The sequence below is a fragment of the Magallana gigas genome, chromosome 10 (genome assembly GCF_963853765.1).
Source record: "Magallana gigas chromosome 10, xbMagGiga1.1, whole genome shotgun sequence".
Taxonomy (NCBI): domain Eukaryota; kingdom Metazoa; phylum Mollusca; class Bivalvia; order Ostreida; family Ostreidae; genus Magallana; species Magallana gigas.
In genome coordinates, this window is record NC_088862.1 from 9500452 (window position 1) to 9519495 (window position 19044).

The window sequence follows — 19044 nt, forward strand, 5'->3', positions numbered from 1 at the left end:
AAAAATTGCAATAAAAGATATCTGTTACAAATACGCATAGAATACATCTCTAAATATTTTACTAAACACAAAGCAAATATGAATTAATCAATTGGTAACATCTGTGCATCAATATGAGTCCATAAAGCATAAAAACGGTGAAGTTGCAACAATAATATTAATGCGCAAACTCCTATTAATATTCCTTCGTGATAGGCATTGACACCAACACATGAAAATGACTTAATCAAAATCTGAATGTATTAATAAAGAGCTGTGTTTTCTTATTTCCTACTACCTTTATAACATTTGTTACTTGCTTAGGTTTGATATTTATAATATTAACAGTGTATGGTTACATGTCCGAAACAAAAATTTCAAATCAAGTTTTTATATCAATTTCAAATCACGGCTCTTTATTAACATTTTTTCTTAACAAATTTGTCAAATCCTACATTTTGAAAAACGTTCAGGCTTTATTCAGTACGTTATGTTTTTTAATAATTTTGATGATTTTATTGCCAATCAGTGCGAAACACAAAAATATTAAGGTCTAATTATACGAACAAATTCGTGCCTTAAATTACAACATGATTTTTTTCTTATTTTTCTCAGTTTGAAATAGAATCGGCATTGTTAGAGAAAAAAATGTTTCTAAAATAATCTAACGTTTAACTTTTATTTATTAGAATAAAGGCGAATGGCAATTGATAGGACTGGATGGTCTTGGAGAAGAAGAATTTGATATGAAGATATAAAAAAATGTTTGAATCTTAAAGCTACTATATTTTGAATGTTTCTTTATTTAATATGAGTATATATTTAAGAAAATTATAATTCATTGATCAAAGAACTTAAAACATCATATTCAGATTTATAAATTAAATATTCTTATACTGTGGTTTCATACATATTCATTTTTGTAGGCATCAATTTTTGTGGACTAAATTAAAATGAATGTTTTGAGCATAATATTATGTAATTTTGTACGCAAATGACTTTATTATGATCACAATGGATCACCTCTAGACGGAAATCACCGCTAATTGGTATTCAACGTAAATTGAATAAACCACAGTATAAATAAGCATTTACGATCAATATCTTGTGAAATACTGTGGTTTTATTAATATTCAAGGTCATCAATTTTCGTGGGTAAAGTGAAAATCACAGTTTCAAGGATACGTAAATTCGTGGCCAATGACCCTATCAATACAAAATGTTAATAAAAATTGCACTTCAATGAACATTTAATTTCGTGGATCAACTCAACAACGAAATCCACGAAAATTGGTATTTCCGCGAATATTGATGAAACCACAGTAACACAACCATTTATGAGAAGATTAAAGCGACTGTTTTAAAACGTATCTCAATATAGTGATATTGATTAGATACTTGTTTTAAAAAAAAAACAGTTGTTACAATAATCTAAATTTGAATGTGACTCGGACACATGTCAATTTTTGTCCCATTTTTAAAGTGCGGTAATAAATGATTATCATTTTGCAAAGCCTATTTATCAACATGTAAATAACGAAAAGATATTCTTGTAAGAATAATTATAATTTAGCTGTTTGTACATGTATTTAAAATTGTAATTGAAGAATATAAAAATTGCATATTATCTGTTTTACTCCTGTTTAAAAACTTGAAAAATACTAAGCATGGTTTTCCGAGCATTTGAACCTATAATCAGTCAATTTAAAAGAAACAAGGAAAAAAGTAAAGTTTCTTTTCAATGCATGCTCTAAAATTAAATGTTGTTTAAATCTGATGAAAATACACATATTGCATCTTAAACAAGTGTGTGTAAAAGTATACAATTATTTTATTTTAATTTAAAAAGGAAATAATGACTTCAATAATATGTCATGTTCTTAAGATGTAGTCAAAAATGAGGAAAATTTGCACATTTTCTCATAGTTTTTCGAACAGGAAAATGTGCCCGCAGCCAGTTGTCATGTTGTAAATTTTGTATCAACTGGTTGTCATGTAGTAAATTTTATATCCACCCAGTAATTTAAAAATTTACAACATGTCACATTTCTCACAAAGAAATGGGTTGCAGACACAGTTTTCTATTAGAAAAACTCATGAAAAAATTGATATTGTCGCTTCATTTCAGAAAAAATCCGGAAAATTTTACTTTGTATGACGTCACAATTACCCTTGTTAAAATCTAACAGGGTTATTATTTATAGAATCTCTATCTAAATGTATTTCTACTTATCTTATACAAGAATATCATACTTTGGGTTAGTTAATAGCTTTTTATAAATCGCGAATTGAATTTTCTATTTCTGAGTATTAAAATTAAGATTATATTAATGCTTCTTACTGTTTCCAGAATCATGAATAATGTTAGATAAGTACAATCATATGATTATGTTAGCTGTACATCAGAGATAATCATAGATTAAAGTCAAAGGGGAATTAATCTTATGCAGGCCCCTCTTTGGCACCTGAAAGAACTTTCTTAGATTTACATATTAAAAATGAATTAACATGGAATCCCCCCTCCCTCTCCCACTTTTATGGGACCACGTTAAAACTTGAGTTGAAAACAAGAAAATAAACAGTGAAATTGAAGTTAAAGGTATACTTCGTTTGCCCCCCCCCCCTTCCCGGAGAATTTTGGAAGCAGCCTTTTGGTTGAGTTTGCCCCCTCCCTACACACACACACACACACACACACAACGATGCTACGTTCCTGTTCTTTTATATAATTTTGTCAGGCACAGTAGACTGGTGTCATAGATTTAATAATGAAGAAAATTCCCGTGGTTATAGTGCTAACATTTGATTATTGTAAATTTTGTGTTTTAAGATCTCCTCAGCTGAGTTACCTAAGATAGCTGTAAATTAGCTGTTCATCAAAGACTTGCTAATAGATCATAGATCATAGAAAATCATATATTAAAGTCAAAGGGAAATAAATCTTATGGTCTTTATTAAATTTTGCTAGGCACAGTAGACTGGTGTCATAGATTTAATAATGAAGAAAATTCCCGTGGTTTTGGTGCTTACGTTTGATTATTGTAAATTTTGTGTTTTTAGATCTCCTCAGTTGAGCTACCTAAGATAGCTGTAATGGTATTAAGTGATTCTCATAACATACACTTTTTTATTCATATCAATTATGAGTTCTAAAAGAAACACATCCTAATGGCAATCAGAGTATATTGTTACATGTAACAACTTATATTGAAGTAATTCTCATAAGAATGATTAGCCTTTAATTCTTTGATGATTACATTTTAATAATAGAAACACCATGAGAGTGCTACACATTTTTTTGGATAAATACTGCAATGTATGATATACAAAATTACTTACGCGATGAAAGAGATGAGAAGCGGACAAGAACACATTTTATCAATATAAAACAATATAAAAAATGGGAACACTGCGTTTTCTTTTATATTAAAGTAATTGGAAATAAAAGCAATACAAACTAAAGCTTTGGACATTATTTATTAACAAATAAAAGACTACAGAAGAGATCACTGAAGAAATCTGAGGAAACAACTGAAATCTAGTGAGAGTTGCAGGGTGTTTACATACATGTACAAGCCAGGGAATACTGAAACAACGCAACGTACGCGTGAGGTGGCGAAGTTGTCTTACCCAATCTCACTATCTGAAAGATAATTTTAAAGTACCTTAATGAACTGTTTAGTATCAGCTTTTATTTGAGCAGAAAGTATGGCTACACATACATCACCACGGGTGAAGGGTCATGTATTACGGACTTTATTGCGTCATATTGCACAGTGATTTATAAGGACAGCCCCATTTGAAACGCAAACCATTTTGACGGCTTGATGAAGAGCGCCTCTCAAACTACTTAACAGACAACAAAAACAAATTATTATATTATTCAATTTGGTACATAAATATAGGGAGATTTAGAGTTTTCTTCTTCGTTGATAACAAACCACTAATTTTTTTTAAAGTTTAACTTGGGAAATATTCTAGTACGTTTCACGCAAAATTCATCGATATATATGCAATTGTTTACATGCTACTTATTATCACTTTGTTTCGATTAAATCAATAAATTTTGAAATAATAGTCCCCTGTAAAAATTGTTGTGTTCTATTCCTGACATGTTTAATTTCCTGACATATTGTTCCGCGTGGTTTTATCACAGAACCAGGGATGGGGTAATAAAAAAAAAAGCAAATGTAATTAAGCATAAATAATTACTTTTTGCAAAGAAATTGGAAGTTACTTGTTATTGAGCCCGTCTTCAAGTACAACTAATTAAATATATCAATAACAAATGCATTCCAAAAGGTTCCATGTATTTTCAATTTCTTTTAATTACATTTTAATTACCTTCTTTTTCAAGTCAAAGGTTAAAAGGGTGTGTGATAATGATGTATATTTTGCTTTTCTGATTGACATGGTCTTGTGTTAGTGCCATAATTTAAATGTCTCATGATGTTTGTAGTTTGTTTATGCAGTAAAACACACTGTCCCGGGCAATATGTAAAGATACAATTTTGTTCAGCTGTGAACCTCTCTCATACAGAAAAACAAAACGAATTAAGTTCAGTTTAGAAAAGGTTTTAAATATTTAAAAAAAAAACAATAAGGTAATTGAGATGTATTTGATTTGGCAAAGTAATTGAGAGTAATTATTACAATTGAAAAAATAACGTTATTGTATTTGCAAATAATTGACAAAATTATAGACCTATGAGCTTATTGCTACACTTCTATAAAATGACCTTACTGAAGCAAAGTACGTTTTAGTAAGCAATACAAATATATTTATATAATATATAATGCCAGTTCATTTTTATCCAAACACACACACTTTTATTTCAAAGAAATATCAGTGAAACATATGCTTTTTCATCTATTCTACTTAGTTATTAGAGAAAGAATACATCTGTAATACTTGTGTTTGTATCAATGTTTTTCTACACTAAGGAAAGAAATATCATAAATTCTATGTCCATGTCTTGCATCAGTAACTATATGAACTATATTTCAGCTAATGAATGGAGGACAATATCACGATATTTATCACTGCAGACTTAAATTTGTCTAATTGCTATTTGTGAACCCCATACAGAGAACTTTGCTGTTATTTAGATAAGGGTACAGTCATTGAACCTTTTTCATGCAGAATATTGTTGACATTTCGTAGTAAATGTGTTTTGCGGCTCACGACGATAATTTATGGTATGGAAAAATTCGAATTTTACTTTAAAGACTGGGTACAACGTGATAGAAAGAATATCTCATGATTTGCAATGGTATATGATTTACATCTAATTCGTTGTGTTTTCAATCCCCAGGTCAAAGGCTTGGGAATGAAAAACAGAAAAATCCCAAATCATCAGAGATTTTAAATTTATTCGCAACGACTTTATTTGGTAATGTACCAGAAACAAACTGGTTATCGGCGATTAATTTTTGCAATAAAGTGGTTAATAATCTGAAATATAAATACCAAAGATATTTAAGGACTGGTTTCCGGCGAAAAGTATTTGCGACGCCGATGCTCTCGTGAAAAAAATCGTACACGAATAAAAATATAGCTTAGAGTAAATCAGTAAGCATTTGATTAACAAACCAAATGATCCATTGAGGTGGGTTTCTATCATCTTTTGGCGATGGTTTAGGTGCATGTCACCCTTCAAGTAAGGTTATGTTTGCATGATTTTGACCATTGAGTACATTTTGACCTATGGGGTGTTTTTTTTTTTTTTACATTTGTGAAGAAGAAATGTTTTGTTAAATAAAATGTTATATGAATACGTAAGTAAACTTTTATTCTGGGTGATCTTTAAATGCCAAAACAAAATTTTTACAATACCAAGGACGAAGGGTCATGTATATGTCGTATTGCTTCATATTGATTTATGAGAGCAAGTACTTACTGTCCCTTTTGACACACAAACCGTTTCGGTGATTTTAGTTACACAAGTATAACGGATTGATGGAGAGAACCATGGTTATTACGGGTAACATAGACAGAGATAGGCGGTTCAGTGAAGTAAAACAATTTGGTAGCACTTGATTGGCTAGATTAAGTTCGTTTTAGCCTGTTTTTCGTTGATGATTCATTCATATTCTTTTATTTGTCAAATTTAATGGTGACAGAAATTATTGTAGTTTGTGTAGCTGTAAACATGTAAGTAGTATAAGGCGCCTAGATAGGGGGGTCAAGTGAGGTCAAATCCAAAATGGCGTCGAATATTATTTAGGTCAAATCCAAAATGGCGTCTGAATAAAGGTAAACAAAGGCAGTATAGACAGAACAAAGTCAAATTTTATTGAATTCAAAGCAAATAAGTGAACAAATGAACATATATACAGTGTTTAAAGGAGAAAAATGTTAATAAAGAACAAATTTTTTCACTCGGAAACGAATTTTTTCACTCGGAAACGTTTATTTCCTGATTTCACATGTTGTGTCTCCGCCTTTGAGGGTTTGATCCGTGAAGAAGATCGAGAAATAATCATTGTCGTTGAACTTCGCGGCCATGGACCATTTTTCAGTGGCTTGTTCCTTCGGTCCTCCGTTCAGATAGATGTTTGGTCCCAGGAGTTTGTTGAGTTCTTTGATGTTGAGTGGTTTTTTCAGCTGAATTTCCCCGCTGATATTGTGGGTTCTTCCGTTTCTGACGAAGCAGAATTTTTTGCAATGTTCGGTGAAGAGTTCCTTGAGACTTTTGAATTTTTCTTCCGTGGCGATTTTGGGTTCGACATAGATGCTCCATGCTTCTCTTGCTTCTCCTGTGGCTGCTGCTTTCACCCATTCGTCGGCTTCGTTGAAAGTTTCTGTCATATCCTTGATGTGGGGGAGGATTTGGTCCAGTATTTCTGCGAATATTTTGACGTTTTCTTTGTTGTCCATCTTGAGTGCGTCGACTTCTCTTTCCATGAGGGCTAATTTTTCTTTAGCTTTTTGGATTTGTTCATCAGCTTTCCGTTGAATTTCTCGGATGAAAGTTGCGGCTTCTGAGGTATCGTATAAGGGAGTGGCTTGTACTTCATCTTTCATTTTCTGGTTGATATTTTCCATTTCTTTGACATGTTCTTTGTATTCTTGGAGCTCTTTTTCTTTTTCTGTCATTTTTTTATCCAGGACTGTTTCTTTATCTTGGAATTTTTTAGCATTGCCGTCCATATAAGTGAACAAATTGGCTTCCATGCGAGTTATCATGTCATCCTTTTGTTCGAGTTCTTTTTCTTTTTCAGCCAGTTTTTTCTCCAATTCCTTGGATTTTTGTACGTAATCGAAGTCGATCCAAGTTTCCATTTCGCATTCCATTCGTTTCATTATTTCTCTGTTTTCTTGGAGATTGTCCTTCAATTCCTGCAGTTCGTTTTCTTTTTCGGTCAGTTTTTCTTCCAGTTCAGCTTTTTTCATTTCTGCTCTCTCTAGTTCGTTTTCTATTATCCAATTGAAGGTTTTTAGTTTTTTGTACTCTTCCTCGGAGAAGAATAGGGGAGGAGCTTTTTCTAGTTTGTGGATTTTTTCTTGCAGGTTTTCGACTTCTTCTTCCAGTTTGTCTATTTCTTTATCCTGTTCGTCATTTTCTTTTTCTTGTTCTTCAATTTCTTTTTCTTGCTCTGCGATTTCTTCTTTCAAATCCTGAATTTTCTTAGTGGCTTTTTGATTTTCTTTGATGACCTTTTGTAGTTCTTCTTTGGTGATCTGCAGTTCCGTTTCCACGTCTATTTTCTGTTGTAGTTCTGCTTCAGCCTCTTCCTTCATTTTTTCTGCTAGAATGACGTCCAATTTCAGCCTGTTGAACTCGTTTTCTGGGTAATAGTAATCCTTGAGCAGGTCTTGTATTTTGTCATAGAGGGATTTTGTGCCTGTTCCGGGTCCAAAGGTTCCTGTCACTAAGTGAGGGTTCTTAGCCAGTCTTCTTTTTTCCTGGATGACAATCATTTTGTAGAATTCCTTGTCTTCCTGCTTTTCTCTTTTCAGTATGTCTAAGTAAGTTTCTCCGCCATCATTTCTGGGAGGCTTTAGAAGAAAATCTGGTTTTTCTTCTTCTTTTTCTTTTTTCCCGGCGAATGAGAATCCCAAAAACTGCCTGTCTGGTTCAATCTGAACCACTTCTCTGATTTTTTCTACGATAAGGTTCTGAAGGATGTCCATTCAATGGTGTGAGGAACTGAAGAGAAACGCTGTGTTATATACCCTCCGTGTACGTGACTTGAGTCAATGCAGCTGCGACGTAAACAACACCTGTGTGACCTCGCTAGCTCTGTGTACGTGTTTGGAGTCAATGTAGCTGCGACGTAAACAACAGCTGTGTGACCTAGACAGCTGTGTGACCTAGATTATAATACTCTGACGTAGCTGTCTAGCGACCTTGATATGAGTTCGTAAACATGTTTTGATGAATATAACTATAGCATTATTAAATATTTTTTCATTTTGGATCCATCCCTTGAAAGCGAGAGAGATGAATGTAGACGAAAGCATTTTGTTGAATAAATCTCGTTTGTTGAGATATAAGAGAAAGCGATTGATTGATGAAAATTTAAAACTTTTAAAGAAAAAAAAAGCGGTCAGAAAAGCTGTTAAGAAAAAAGTGGTTTCTGACTTTTACAACGTTAGATTAGACAGGGGGCGACAATCTCGCAAATTTAAAGTGAAACAAAATGTATATACGGTCAGCTTTCGACCTTTCCCTCAGAAATCAGATAGCGGTTTTGTGAAACGTTTATTGAGCGACATGTTGAAAGAAGTGAAAGAGCGCATGCAATGTAATCCTAACGATTATTTGAGATTGAATTTGCGCCATCCCTCTTTAGATTCTGAGATTTGGTATGAATTTACTCAATCAAAGAATTTGAACGAAGCTACTATTTTGAATAAAGTTCAGGCAGTGCAGCAATCGAAAAAAGATTTTACTATTACGGACGGATCTGCTGAATTTGAATTGTTTCACGTCAAATATCCTCAGGGAAGCGGAGGTCAAAAAGTCAGACATCTACATGCTAATAAAGAGAAGTTTAAAAAAGGAAAAAGATCTGTATTGAAAATTAAAAATGTAGGTGATCATCTCTGTCTCCCTCGAGCTATTGTTGTAGCTCGGTTACACAGCCAGCGCCCCTCGGATCCCTTGGAATTGCCCCGTTGGAAAAAACAGTGGGATCGTATTAAAAGGAATGATATTCTTTCCCCCCAGCAGAAAAAAGAAGCTTTAGAGTTGATGAAAAAAGCTCATTGTGATGCTAATTTGCCCTGCGGTCCCTTGGAATGGAACAAGTTACAAGAAGTATTGCTTCCTGAATATCGATTGAAAATATTTCAATTTAAAACGGTCTCTTCTCGACTGAAATTAGAGGCTATTTACAAAGGAAAAGGAAATGGAAAATGTTTGAATGTTTTGTTGAATGATGAACACTATGATACTATTTTGTCTATGCCTGGATTGACCGAAAAGCAATATTACTGCGATTATTGCGATGTAGGATATAGTCACATTGAAGATCATAGAGTCAAATGTCCTTACCTTTGTTCTTTTTGTTTGGGGGACACCCCATGTATTTCCGATGGGAGTAGCATTGTTTGTTCTGATTGTAAGGGGTATTTTAAAAGCAAGATTTGTTATCAGAGACATTTAGAGTCTTACAGTAAAAACTCTGAAACTAGTGTATGCAGTTTAATGGATCGATGTTCTCACTGTCAAAAATGGATGAGTAAAAAGTTACTCCCTTATCACAAATGTGGGGACGGAAAATGGTGTAAGATTTGTAGAGAAACGGTCGAGAAAGATCACCAATGTTTTGTTCAAGTCAAACCTACTCTGAAAGAGAGAGGGAAAAAACTTCAAATGTACATTTATTTTGATTTTGAATGTACTCAAGAAAATGGAACTCACGTCCCTAATTTATGTGTAGCTCATCGTGTGTGTCAGTATTGTGATCATTTAAAGGTAGATCAGCCCTGTTCTCACTGTGAACATTTAGGCCCTCGACGCCATTTGTTTCGTGGTTCTGAAACTTTGAAACAATTCATGGAATGGCTTTTTCAGGCCCAGCCTCACGCTACACAAAAAAGTCAATCTCAGCTTTTGCACGAAGGGGCCATTGTCATAGCTCACAATTTCAAGGGATACGATGGGCAATTTATTTTGAATTATTTGGTGCATACTGCATGCATAACTCCCTCGGTGATCATGAACGGAACTAAGATTTTATCGATGGAAGTTCTTGGTTTGAAATTTATAGATTCTTATAATTATTTGCCTTTTGCTTTATCAAAAATGCCTTCGGCTTTTGGATTTGAGGAAATGAAGAAAGGATATTTTCCCCATTTTTTTAATACGGAGCAAAATCAGAATTATGTGGGTCCCTATCCCCCCGCTTCTTATTACAATCCTGACGACATGACTTGTTCTGGACGAAAAGCGTTTTATGATTGGTATCGGCAACAAGAAGGCAAATTGTTTGATTTTCAAAAAGAATTCGTAGATAACTGTATCTCTGACGTAGACATTTTACAACGATGTTGCGCTCAATTTAGAAAGACCATACAGAGTTTGGTACAAGTCAATCCTTTTCAAGAAGCCATTACTTTTGCCAGTACTGCTAATTTAGCCTATCGAAGAGGATTCATGCCGGAAGACAGTATTGCCATCATACCGAATTTGGGATACGACCCAGCCCGACAATTTTCAATGAAAGCTTGTCGATGGTTAGCTTGGATGAGTCGAGACGGGCGGAGGATTTATCATGCTAAAAATGGGGGAGAAATAAATTTAGGGCCCTATACCGTAGACGGGTACGATCCAGAATCGAATACCGTGTACGAATTTCATGGATGTTACTGGCACGGTTGCCCTCAATGTCATTCTGATTTACAGAATGAAAATCATCCTCATCGAGTCGATTGTACTTACGGGACGTTGTACGAACAGACTTTAATTAGAGAACATCATTTGAGAGAACAGGGGTATAAAGTAGTTTCTATTTGGGAACACGATTTTGATTTGGAAATGAAAAATAATTTTGAATTGCAAGAGTTTGTGGGCAATTTAAATTTTCAAGATCCTTTGAATCCTAGGGAAGCTTTGTATGGGGGGCGCACCAATGCCACGCGTTTATTTTGTACCGAGGGAGACATGAGATATGTAGACGTTTGTTCTTTATATCCTTTTGTTTTGAAACATAGACCTTTTCCCATGGGTCATCCAGAAATCATCACGGAGAATTTTGAGGAGATTTCTAATTATTTCGGGTTGATTCAATGTCAGGTTTTACCCCCTCGGGGTCTCTATCATCCCGTTTTACCCTATCGTACCGGAGGAAAATTATTGTTTCCCTTATGTCGTACTTGTGCCCAAAAACTTTGTCAAGATCCTCAGTATCGCTGTCAGCATACAGATTCTGAACGCTGTATCACCGGAACTTGGGTGACTAGCGAACTTCAAAAAGCCTTAGAATGCGGATACCAGTTAAAGAAAATTTACGAAGTGTGGCATTTTCCAGAAAAAAGTCAGGATCTCTTTCGCAGTTACATTGACACGTTTTTGAAAATCAAACAGGAAGCCTCTGGATATCCCCCCGATTGCGAGACCGAGGAACAACGGGTAGCTTACATCCGCGACATATTTGATCGAGAGAAATTGATGTTGAACCCTATAGAAATCGAGAAAAATCCCGTGAAACGAACTATTGCCAAGTTATTTTTGAATTGCTTGTGGGGAAAATTTGCTCAGCGCCTTCAATTACCTAAAATTGAATATTTGAAAGAAGAAGAACAATTGACGAGAATGTTACAGGACAGCACTCTTGAAATCAAAGGAGTTGAGTTATTAAACAACTTAGAACAACCCGAACGAGATTTGATTTTGATTAATTATCTGGAAAAACAAGATTTCATCGAAGACTGCCCCTTTGGAAACGTGGTGTTAGCTGCTTTTACTACTGCTCATGCTCGTTTACATTTATACGACACCTTAGAAAAATTAGGAGATCGGGTTCTTTATTTCGATACCGACAGTATTATTTATCAACACGTAGAAGGGTTGTATAATCCTACTATAGTCAATAGTTTAGGAGGATGGACCGACGAATTGGAGGGAGGTCATATTACCAAATTCATGTCTGGTGGCCCTAAGAATTATGCGTTTGAAACAGATACTGGAAAAAGCGTGCAAAAAGTCAAAGGCCTTACTTTGAATCATCGAGCTTCTCAAATCGTAACCATGAAGGCTTTAGAGAAAATGATTTTTAAAGAATTGGATGAAGTGACGGTCACTTATCCTCATAAAATCCAGAGAACCAAGAGACATGAATTATTGACCAAACATTTTACTAAGAAATATCAAATTGTATATGATAAACGGCAGATCATTGATGATTTTAAGACTCTTCCTTTTGGTTATTAAACTTGTTTGTTCGAATAAAATATATGAAAAAATATCACCTCTTGTTTTTTTCTTAGGACCAGAGTCCTCTTTATATATGATAAAATAATAAACAATGGATTTCAAATGCAAAAAAACTTTTAATTGGAAAACTCAGCAAACAAACATACAACATATTTACATGATTTTTTTGAAAGACATTTAGTAATGAGAAAAAAACATATTTACCATTAATGATTAAAGAATCCAAAAAAACTTCACATATATACACAGATTGATTTTTTTTCTCACACGGATTTCACACGGATTTCACATATTTTTAATTCTTTCCATGACTCTGCAGACTTGGAGCAGTTTCAGGAGTTCTTTGTTGTTCCCAAGCATTTTCATTTTCAGGTAAGACTGGTAGAGTAATTGTTTTTTAGCAATTCGTAGTTTTTTCCTACTTCTTTCTTCTTCTTCAATTTCCTCTTCTCTTTTTCTTTTCTCTCCTGCCAAACGGTTGACCATTTTGCTGTATGTTTCGCAATTCAGCCATAATCCCGTCAATTCTTCTTTGGCTTTCCCGTAATCCGTACAAATTTTGTAAACCCCGCTTACTTTGTCTGCTTTGGCTCCCTCGATTTCCTCCAGCTCCTGTTGACTCATGTTCTCTACCAATTTGTCCGTGTCGATTTCTTCTCCCATCCATTGCATCTCGTTCCAGTCACCGTCCTCTTCAGTACCAGTGAGATCATTTAATATTTCTTGGAAATCGGATGCGACCACTTCTAAGGGGGTTTGATCAGTTCCCTCCTCCATTTTACTGCTCACCAGGAAAATTTCTGTCTCCGCCTCTTTTCCTTCTTCTTCTATTTCCTCCTCATCTGTTTCTTCTTCTTTCTCTGTTTCTTCTTCTTCTTTCTCTCTTTCTTCTCCTTCTTTCTTTTCTTCTTCTTCTTCTTCTTTCTCTCTTTCTTCCTCCTTCTCTTCTTCCTTCTCTCCTTCTTTCTCTTTTTCTTCCTCCTTTTTTATCAAATAAAGTTTCTCTGGTTCCATCTTCTCTACTTCCATCGGTTCAAATATTGAGGGAGGACATTCGACTTTTGGCATCATGTATCCAACACCGCCGTCCGCTAAGGGTACCGCGATTATAGCTCTTATCTCTCCTTCCATTTTATTGTTGCGTTTTACTTTACTGTGGCACTTCCCCATGAAAATTGTGACGAATAATGATTTGAGCTGTCTTTTTATATCCTCTCAATAACGAAAGTAGTTTGTTTCTCGGTACTGGACTACGTGACGTGTCACAGCCAGGTGTTTCATTCACGAGCTGAACTAGGTGCCCTCTCTTGCCAAGTCTGATCGTAACTCTTACAGCATTGACCTTTGTGCGTTTTAGGCTTTTTATAGTTTTCATTGAACCATTGTCTCACGTAGCGATCTGTTTGTTTTGGTGTCCAGTGTTTAGGAAATAATTGTTTTAATACTTTACGGCCTCTTCTATGACGATGATGTAAAAAATAGACACAATATTCCCCGCACACTTTACTTGTAAAATCTTGATAACGCCTTCCATTATATATCATGTGATGACTGTTTCTTTCAATAAATTCTTGAATTTCCTTATACAAGGGGGGAAATCCATAAGAATCGAAATATTCGATCGTATCTCCGTCTAAATATAAACACACCCAATGAGCTCCCGGTTGATCTTGAGGATCTGTGTTTATGACCATGGCTTTTTCTTTAAAATTTAAATGTTTAGGAATGATATCAAGAGCATAGACACCTGCAAAAGAAGATCCTAAATCTGCCTTTAAGACTTTTTTCAATTGATAGGTATCCATTAATAATCAGTGCTGACTTCTCTTTGTTTGTTGATTTCTAGCACGTTATCAAATTCAGCGTAGACTAAACAATTCAGAGTTTCTGTCGTGTTTTCTGCAAATTGAATTTCGATTCTCAAATTTCCTGTTTCAATCAGATGAAACTTGTCTAGCTGTGCCTCCTGATCTTTGGTGAAATCTATACACCACAAGGTGTAGCCGTCTTTATACTCGTCGAAACTAATTCCTGGGGCCCAATCGGCACCGAATTTTCCCAGTCCTTGATACAGACTCAAGTAAGATCTGAGATACAAGTCGTTAGCGAAATCCGGCTCATAGGGTCGGGTACTGATGGTTTCTCCGTTGATGGTGACATCTAATCTTTTGACTTTGGCGTTTTTGAAATTGAACGGGTTTTTAGTACTAGTGCCATTGAAAGCGTCATTAGCTACCAGACCCAAAACGATTCGTTTTGGCATTTGCCCTTGAAACAGATGATCGCTGATTTTGGATTGGGTTCCTGTAGGAATGGTGAACGTTTTAACGTCTACCCGTCTTAGGGGATACTTGGCCGTTTCTACGTTCAACCTCTCGTTGATAGTATTCAACACGGCTGCAGTAGGTCTGACTTTTCTGACCCACAGTAACACGTTCAGAAGTTTTATTTTTCCTGTACTCCCTGCCTTAGTCATCATGTAAAAATCAGACTTTGTTCGGTTAAATCTCAAACGAATATCTACTCCGTTGGGAATGAATTTGTCCTGTTGAAAGAGATCTAGATACAGACGATCGATTAAAGTAATCTTTTTGCCGTCGTTGATGACATTGTGGCGCTTTCTCAACCCGTCGTTTTCAGAACCGGCTGGATAGGTCAGTGCCATATTTGCAGCAGTTATGGTGATTTTGTCACCAGCCACAGTATATTCATTTTTACCTAGACCTGCATTCGCTATATCTAAATCATCCATTTTTCCTGCCGTGTCTTTTTCCCACAGACTGCAAGCAGACATTTGAGAGTCTAAGGTTTCGGGTCTGTAAGAAAGTAATTTCTCTAAATAGGCTTTGTAAGGATAGGTATCTGTTCCTGGGGTAACGATTTTACCATTCAGAGTGAGATCGATTTCTGAGAACAAAGAATGTATGATGTTATTCACGGGAGTGGATATTCCATTTACTCCCGTTAAATTACCGCCATCGGCTTTCGTGAATTTACAAACTATTTGTAAATAAGTCTGTGAGAGATCTATGTATTCGTCTCCCTGTCCCTGAATATCGAATTCAATGGGAGCTGTATCGGAATCGAGGGTACTGGAAATGGGATAATATTCCATCCATTTCGATTCTTCCAAGGCTATGTTGGTGGGGGGAACCTGGAACAATTCTAAATTGTCCATCCCACACATGCATGACTCTCTGTGCATCATTTTTGAAGCTTAAAAAAGTGTGTGTGTGACTTTTGAATTAAGGTACTCGACTGTCTAGGGTGAGGGGTCTGACTCTCTTTTTATAGGGGGGGCATTGGTCAGTCAAAAATATCCATGAGTCTTGCTTTTTTACCTGTTCCCACTTTTATTGTTCTTTTTCTTTTTTTAGTAGGTCCTCCCTTCGCTAGAATTGTTTTCTCTAAATTTTTTTCTGCTTTTTGAATGCCTTCTATGGCTCGGGCAACACCCGCTTCTTTGATATTTTTTCCTTTCAGGACATCTATGCCTGTTTTAGCAGCAGTCTGTATCGCTTGTTTAGTTCCTTCTTTAATGATTTTTTGAGCGCCTCTTTGAATTCCTTTTTTTATTCCTTTTTTAATTCCTCTTTTCAATAGGGCTTGAGTCCCCTTTTTTAATAATTTAGGGAGTTGTTTAATTCCTCCTTTGACTAGGTCACTGACTACTCCTTCGCCTCTTTGTTTTCTTCTTCTTCTTCTTCTTCTTGTTCCACTACCCCATTGATTTGGCATTAAGAGATTAACTCTTCGCTCAATAGCTGAGTCTAGCTTATTTTTTATCATTGGTATCACTTTACTACTAAGCAATGAACCTATGATAGGAGATCCCATAAGGGGAAGTTTTTGTCTTAGAAGACTATCGGCTAAAGGAATAGCAATATTTTTAAGTCTATTACTACTCCTGACTCTTAAATTATGTAAAATGGTATTTTTACTGGTGTTCAGGCCTTGAGCTATGGCATCTCTGACTCCTACCCCACGTAAAAAAGCATTTTTACTGACGTTAAAACCTTGTTTTAGGGCATCAGTCACGAAACCTTGGCCCGTTTGTTTGTTTTTTTTCTTTCTTATCAAACCTCCAACAAAATCTCCGACGAGAGGTGCTAAGGCACTGGCCGCTACGGACCCTCCTAATTTAAGGAGAGTACCTAAGCCTCCGTGACCTCTTTGGTGTAATAAGCCGCTATAAACATCCATCAAGACTGAAAAATATACTTAGTGATTTCTCTTTTTATATCATTTTGAATTAGGGTCTGTTTCTATGTCTGTATCTTCTTGCTACTATTCTTCTTCCTCTCCCTCGTTGAGGGAGTAATGAAGAAATTCTAGAAAGTGCCATTCCTGCTACCGTGGGGGCAAGAGCACTCATTAGAGCTGGCATAAATTGTACAAATCCTCCTTTCTGACCCCTCCTTCTTCTTCGTCTATGTCTATAGGCCATGTTGATTGATAATGAGGTCAAATCATAAATATCTCTCTATTTATATACTCTCAGTATCGTCTGATACATTCAATACACCAACTAAATATCAAAATTGTCGATACTGTTAGAGTAACAATCAGAATCCACAGCTCCATGTTTAAAAGGCTTTTTTAAAATGAAGTTTTACCACCGTTCTTCCACTTAAAAAAGGAAATACGGCTCCTAAAGGAGTTCTGATCTGAATTTCAATCGTGTCAAAATGTTTCTTACTCAATTTCAAATATTCTACTCTTCTGGGTTCCCACGTAAATTGGTATTGATCCCAACTTGGGGGGTAACTTGCGTTGATGGGGACCACTCTCAGCAATTTTAATTGATTAGATCCTACGATCTGGGGTTCTACGATGTCGCAGTAAATGAATAATTGTTTCAGGTTTACTGATAAGTCAAGGCTGTAACGAGGATGATAAGCCACGTTGATCCATTTGGTATGACCAGCCCCTAACTCTACATCTTTCTTTCCATCAGCATGATTGTACATTGTAGCTAAAGCAATAAATTTGCCAACGTCATGGTTACTTTCAAGAAAAAGAGCAGCATCATCAAATCCAAATTTATAAGCTAAGGAGATAGGAAAACGAATGGCAAAAAGGCATTCTTCACGTAATTTCCTTCCATTGATATGATACTCTAATCGGTCAAAAGTCTTGTCGTGAAACAACTGCAGGTTATTGTTAGATAGTATTCTCTCTTCTATTTTTTCTGTTTGTTTAGCTAATGTTTTTCTTGCCTCGTCTGCACTTAAATTTAATAGCTGATCTTTTGTCAATCTTTGTTGTGGAACACCGCCACCACACTGTATCCACAGTCTTCTAAACGTTCGTTGCAGACCCAGATTGATTTCATTAATCAGTTCGTCAACATTAGCATACTCTCCACTTTTAAAAAAAATTCTATGAATGGTCATTTTCGTATCCTCGGGTGGGATTTTTTTATTATCATCGCTTTTCTTAAAATTATTATTATAAAAAGAGTCCTTCCAGTCGGTCATAGGTAAGATATTTTTCAGATTTACAGCCGTTAATTGTTCCTCTCTAAATCGCTCAGTTTTGCCTTGGTCTGGATTATCTATCATGTTTTGATATTTGTTTTCAAAGAGTACATCTACATAGGCCTCGCTTTCTGAAATGTTTTCAATACTACTGGCATATTGAACTTCAGTGAGACCCACTTCCCATTCACCAGCCGTTAAATCTACGGTTTGAGGTAATAACGTTTTAAATTGGGCCAGAGTATTTTCTGGAAATGTTTTATGGGACCCATCACTGGGTAAAGTCATGAAAAAACCTTCTCCTGCATCCATGATCAATTCAAAATGAATAAAAAATAAAATTACAAGTTTATTTATATATGAACAAATTTTAATTCAAACATACAACACAAATTCAGAAAAAAAGTTTTTTAAACATGAGAAAGTTTTTTAACATTCACTTCGTATCCATGTCTTCATTTTTCTCTTCCATGACCCTCGCCATTTTCTGGGCGGCTTTTTCATCAATCTCGGGAAAATTCTTTTCTTCTTCTTCTTCTTTTTGGACTGCGGGTTCAAAGGGAGGAAGATTTTCAAGGGGAAAAGGTTTTCTCATATACAGGTACTCGACAGGGTCACAACAATCCACATAAGAGTATCCAGCTCTTCTAAATTTTTTCAATTCCATTAAAGTTTTCCCCAGTCGGTTTCCCCATTTCGATTCGTACATGGTCCACATTGGGTCCTGACGGTAAAAGGCTGCTTTTATTTTGTACTTGTACTGGTTATACTGGGTTTTTCCAAAGACCAGAAAGTGTTTAGGCAATACGACTCTCTTGTACAAATAAGCCTGATCATGCTCTTCCATTAAATCACGCCCCTTTAAAAAATCTTTGTAACAGGCCCTCTTGGAAGGTAGCCATTCTCCCTTGTGAGAAGGCTTCTTGTCTGTTCTTCCGTGGTAGGCACATTCAATTTTCCAGCGATATTGATATCTTCGACTCATTTTGGTCAGTATGCCGATAACAGCTCAGAGTGTTCTTTATATGGAGGTTTTTTCAAGGTTAAATGACGTCAATAAGGGACCCCAGGTGTCAGGTGTTGTTTGTTGTTGTTATTGTTATGGTAGCTCCTGTTTAGACTTGGGAGGGCTGGGACTGGGCATAATGTACCCCATGACCGAGCTAAGAATAACCATCCAGAAATCTCGATTCGTATCG

At 35.6% G+C, this 19044-nt stretch overlaps 3 protein-coding genes across 3 annotated transcripts; all 3 read right to left on the reverse strand.

The window, feature by feature from the left end:
* Positions 1-6391: 6391 nt before the first annotated feature.
* LOC117689060 (golgin subfamily A member 6-like protein 1) lies at positions 6392-8116 on the reverse strand. The gene has a single exon (XM_034468728.2). The coding sequence runs from the start codon at positions 8114-8116 to the stop codon at positions 6392-6394; it is 1725 nt and encodes a 574-aa protein (XP_034324619.2).
* A 4442-nt stretch (positions 8117-12558) lies between these two features.
* Positions 12559-14393, reverse strand: LOC117686302 (uncharacterized). Its single transcript, XM_066073709.1, has one exon. The coding sequence runs from the start codon at positions 13533-13535 to the stop codon at positions 12651-12653; it is 885 nt and encodes a 294-aa protein (XP_065929781.1). The 5' UTR covers positions 13536-14393; the 3' UTR covers positions 12559-12650.
* On the reverse strand, positions 14170-15552 carry LOC117689031 (uncharacterized protein F54H12.2-like). The gene has a single exon (XM_034468613.2). It carries the CDS (start codon positions 15550-15552, stop codon positions 14170-14172), a length of 1383 nt encoding a protein of 460 aa, XP_034324504.2.
* Between the last annotated feature and the right edge of the window lie 3492 nt (positions 15553-19044).

Bases quoted from the DNA above. Each gene is read 5' to 3' on its own strand.
- LOC117689060 (XM_034468728.2), bottom strand. From the start codon at position 8,116: ATGGACATCCTTCAGAACCTTATCGTAGAAAAAATCAGAGAAGTGGTT.
- LOC117689031 (XM_034468613.2), bottom strand. From the start codon at position 15,552: ATGTGTGGGATGGACAATTTAGAATTGTTCCAGGTTCCCCCCACCAAC.
- LOC117686302 (XM_066073709.1), bottom strand. From the start codon at position 13,535: ATGGGGAAGTGCCACAGTAAAGTAAAACGCAACAATAAAATGGAAGGA.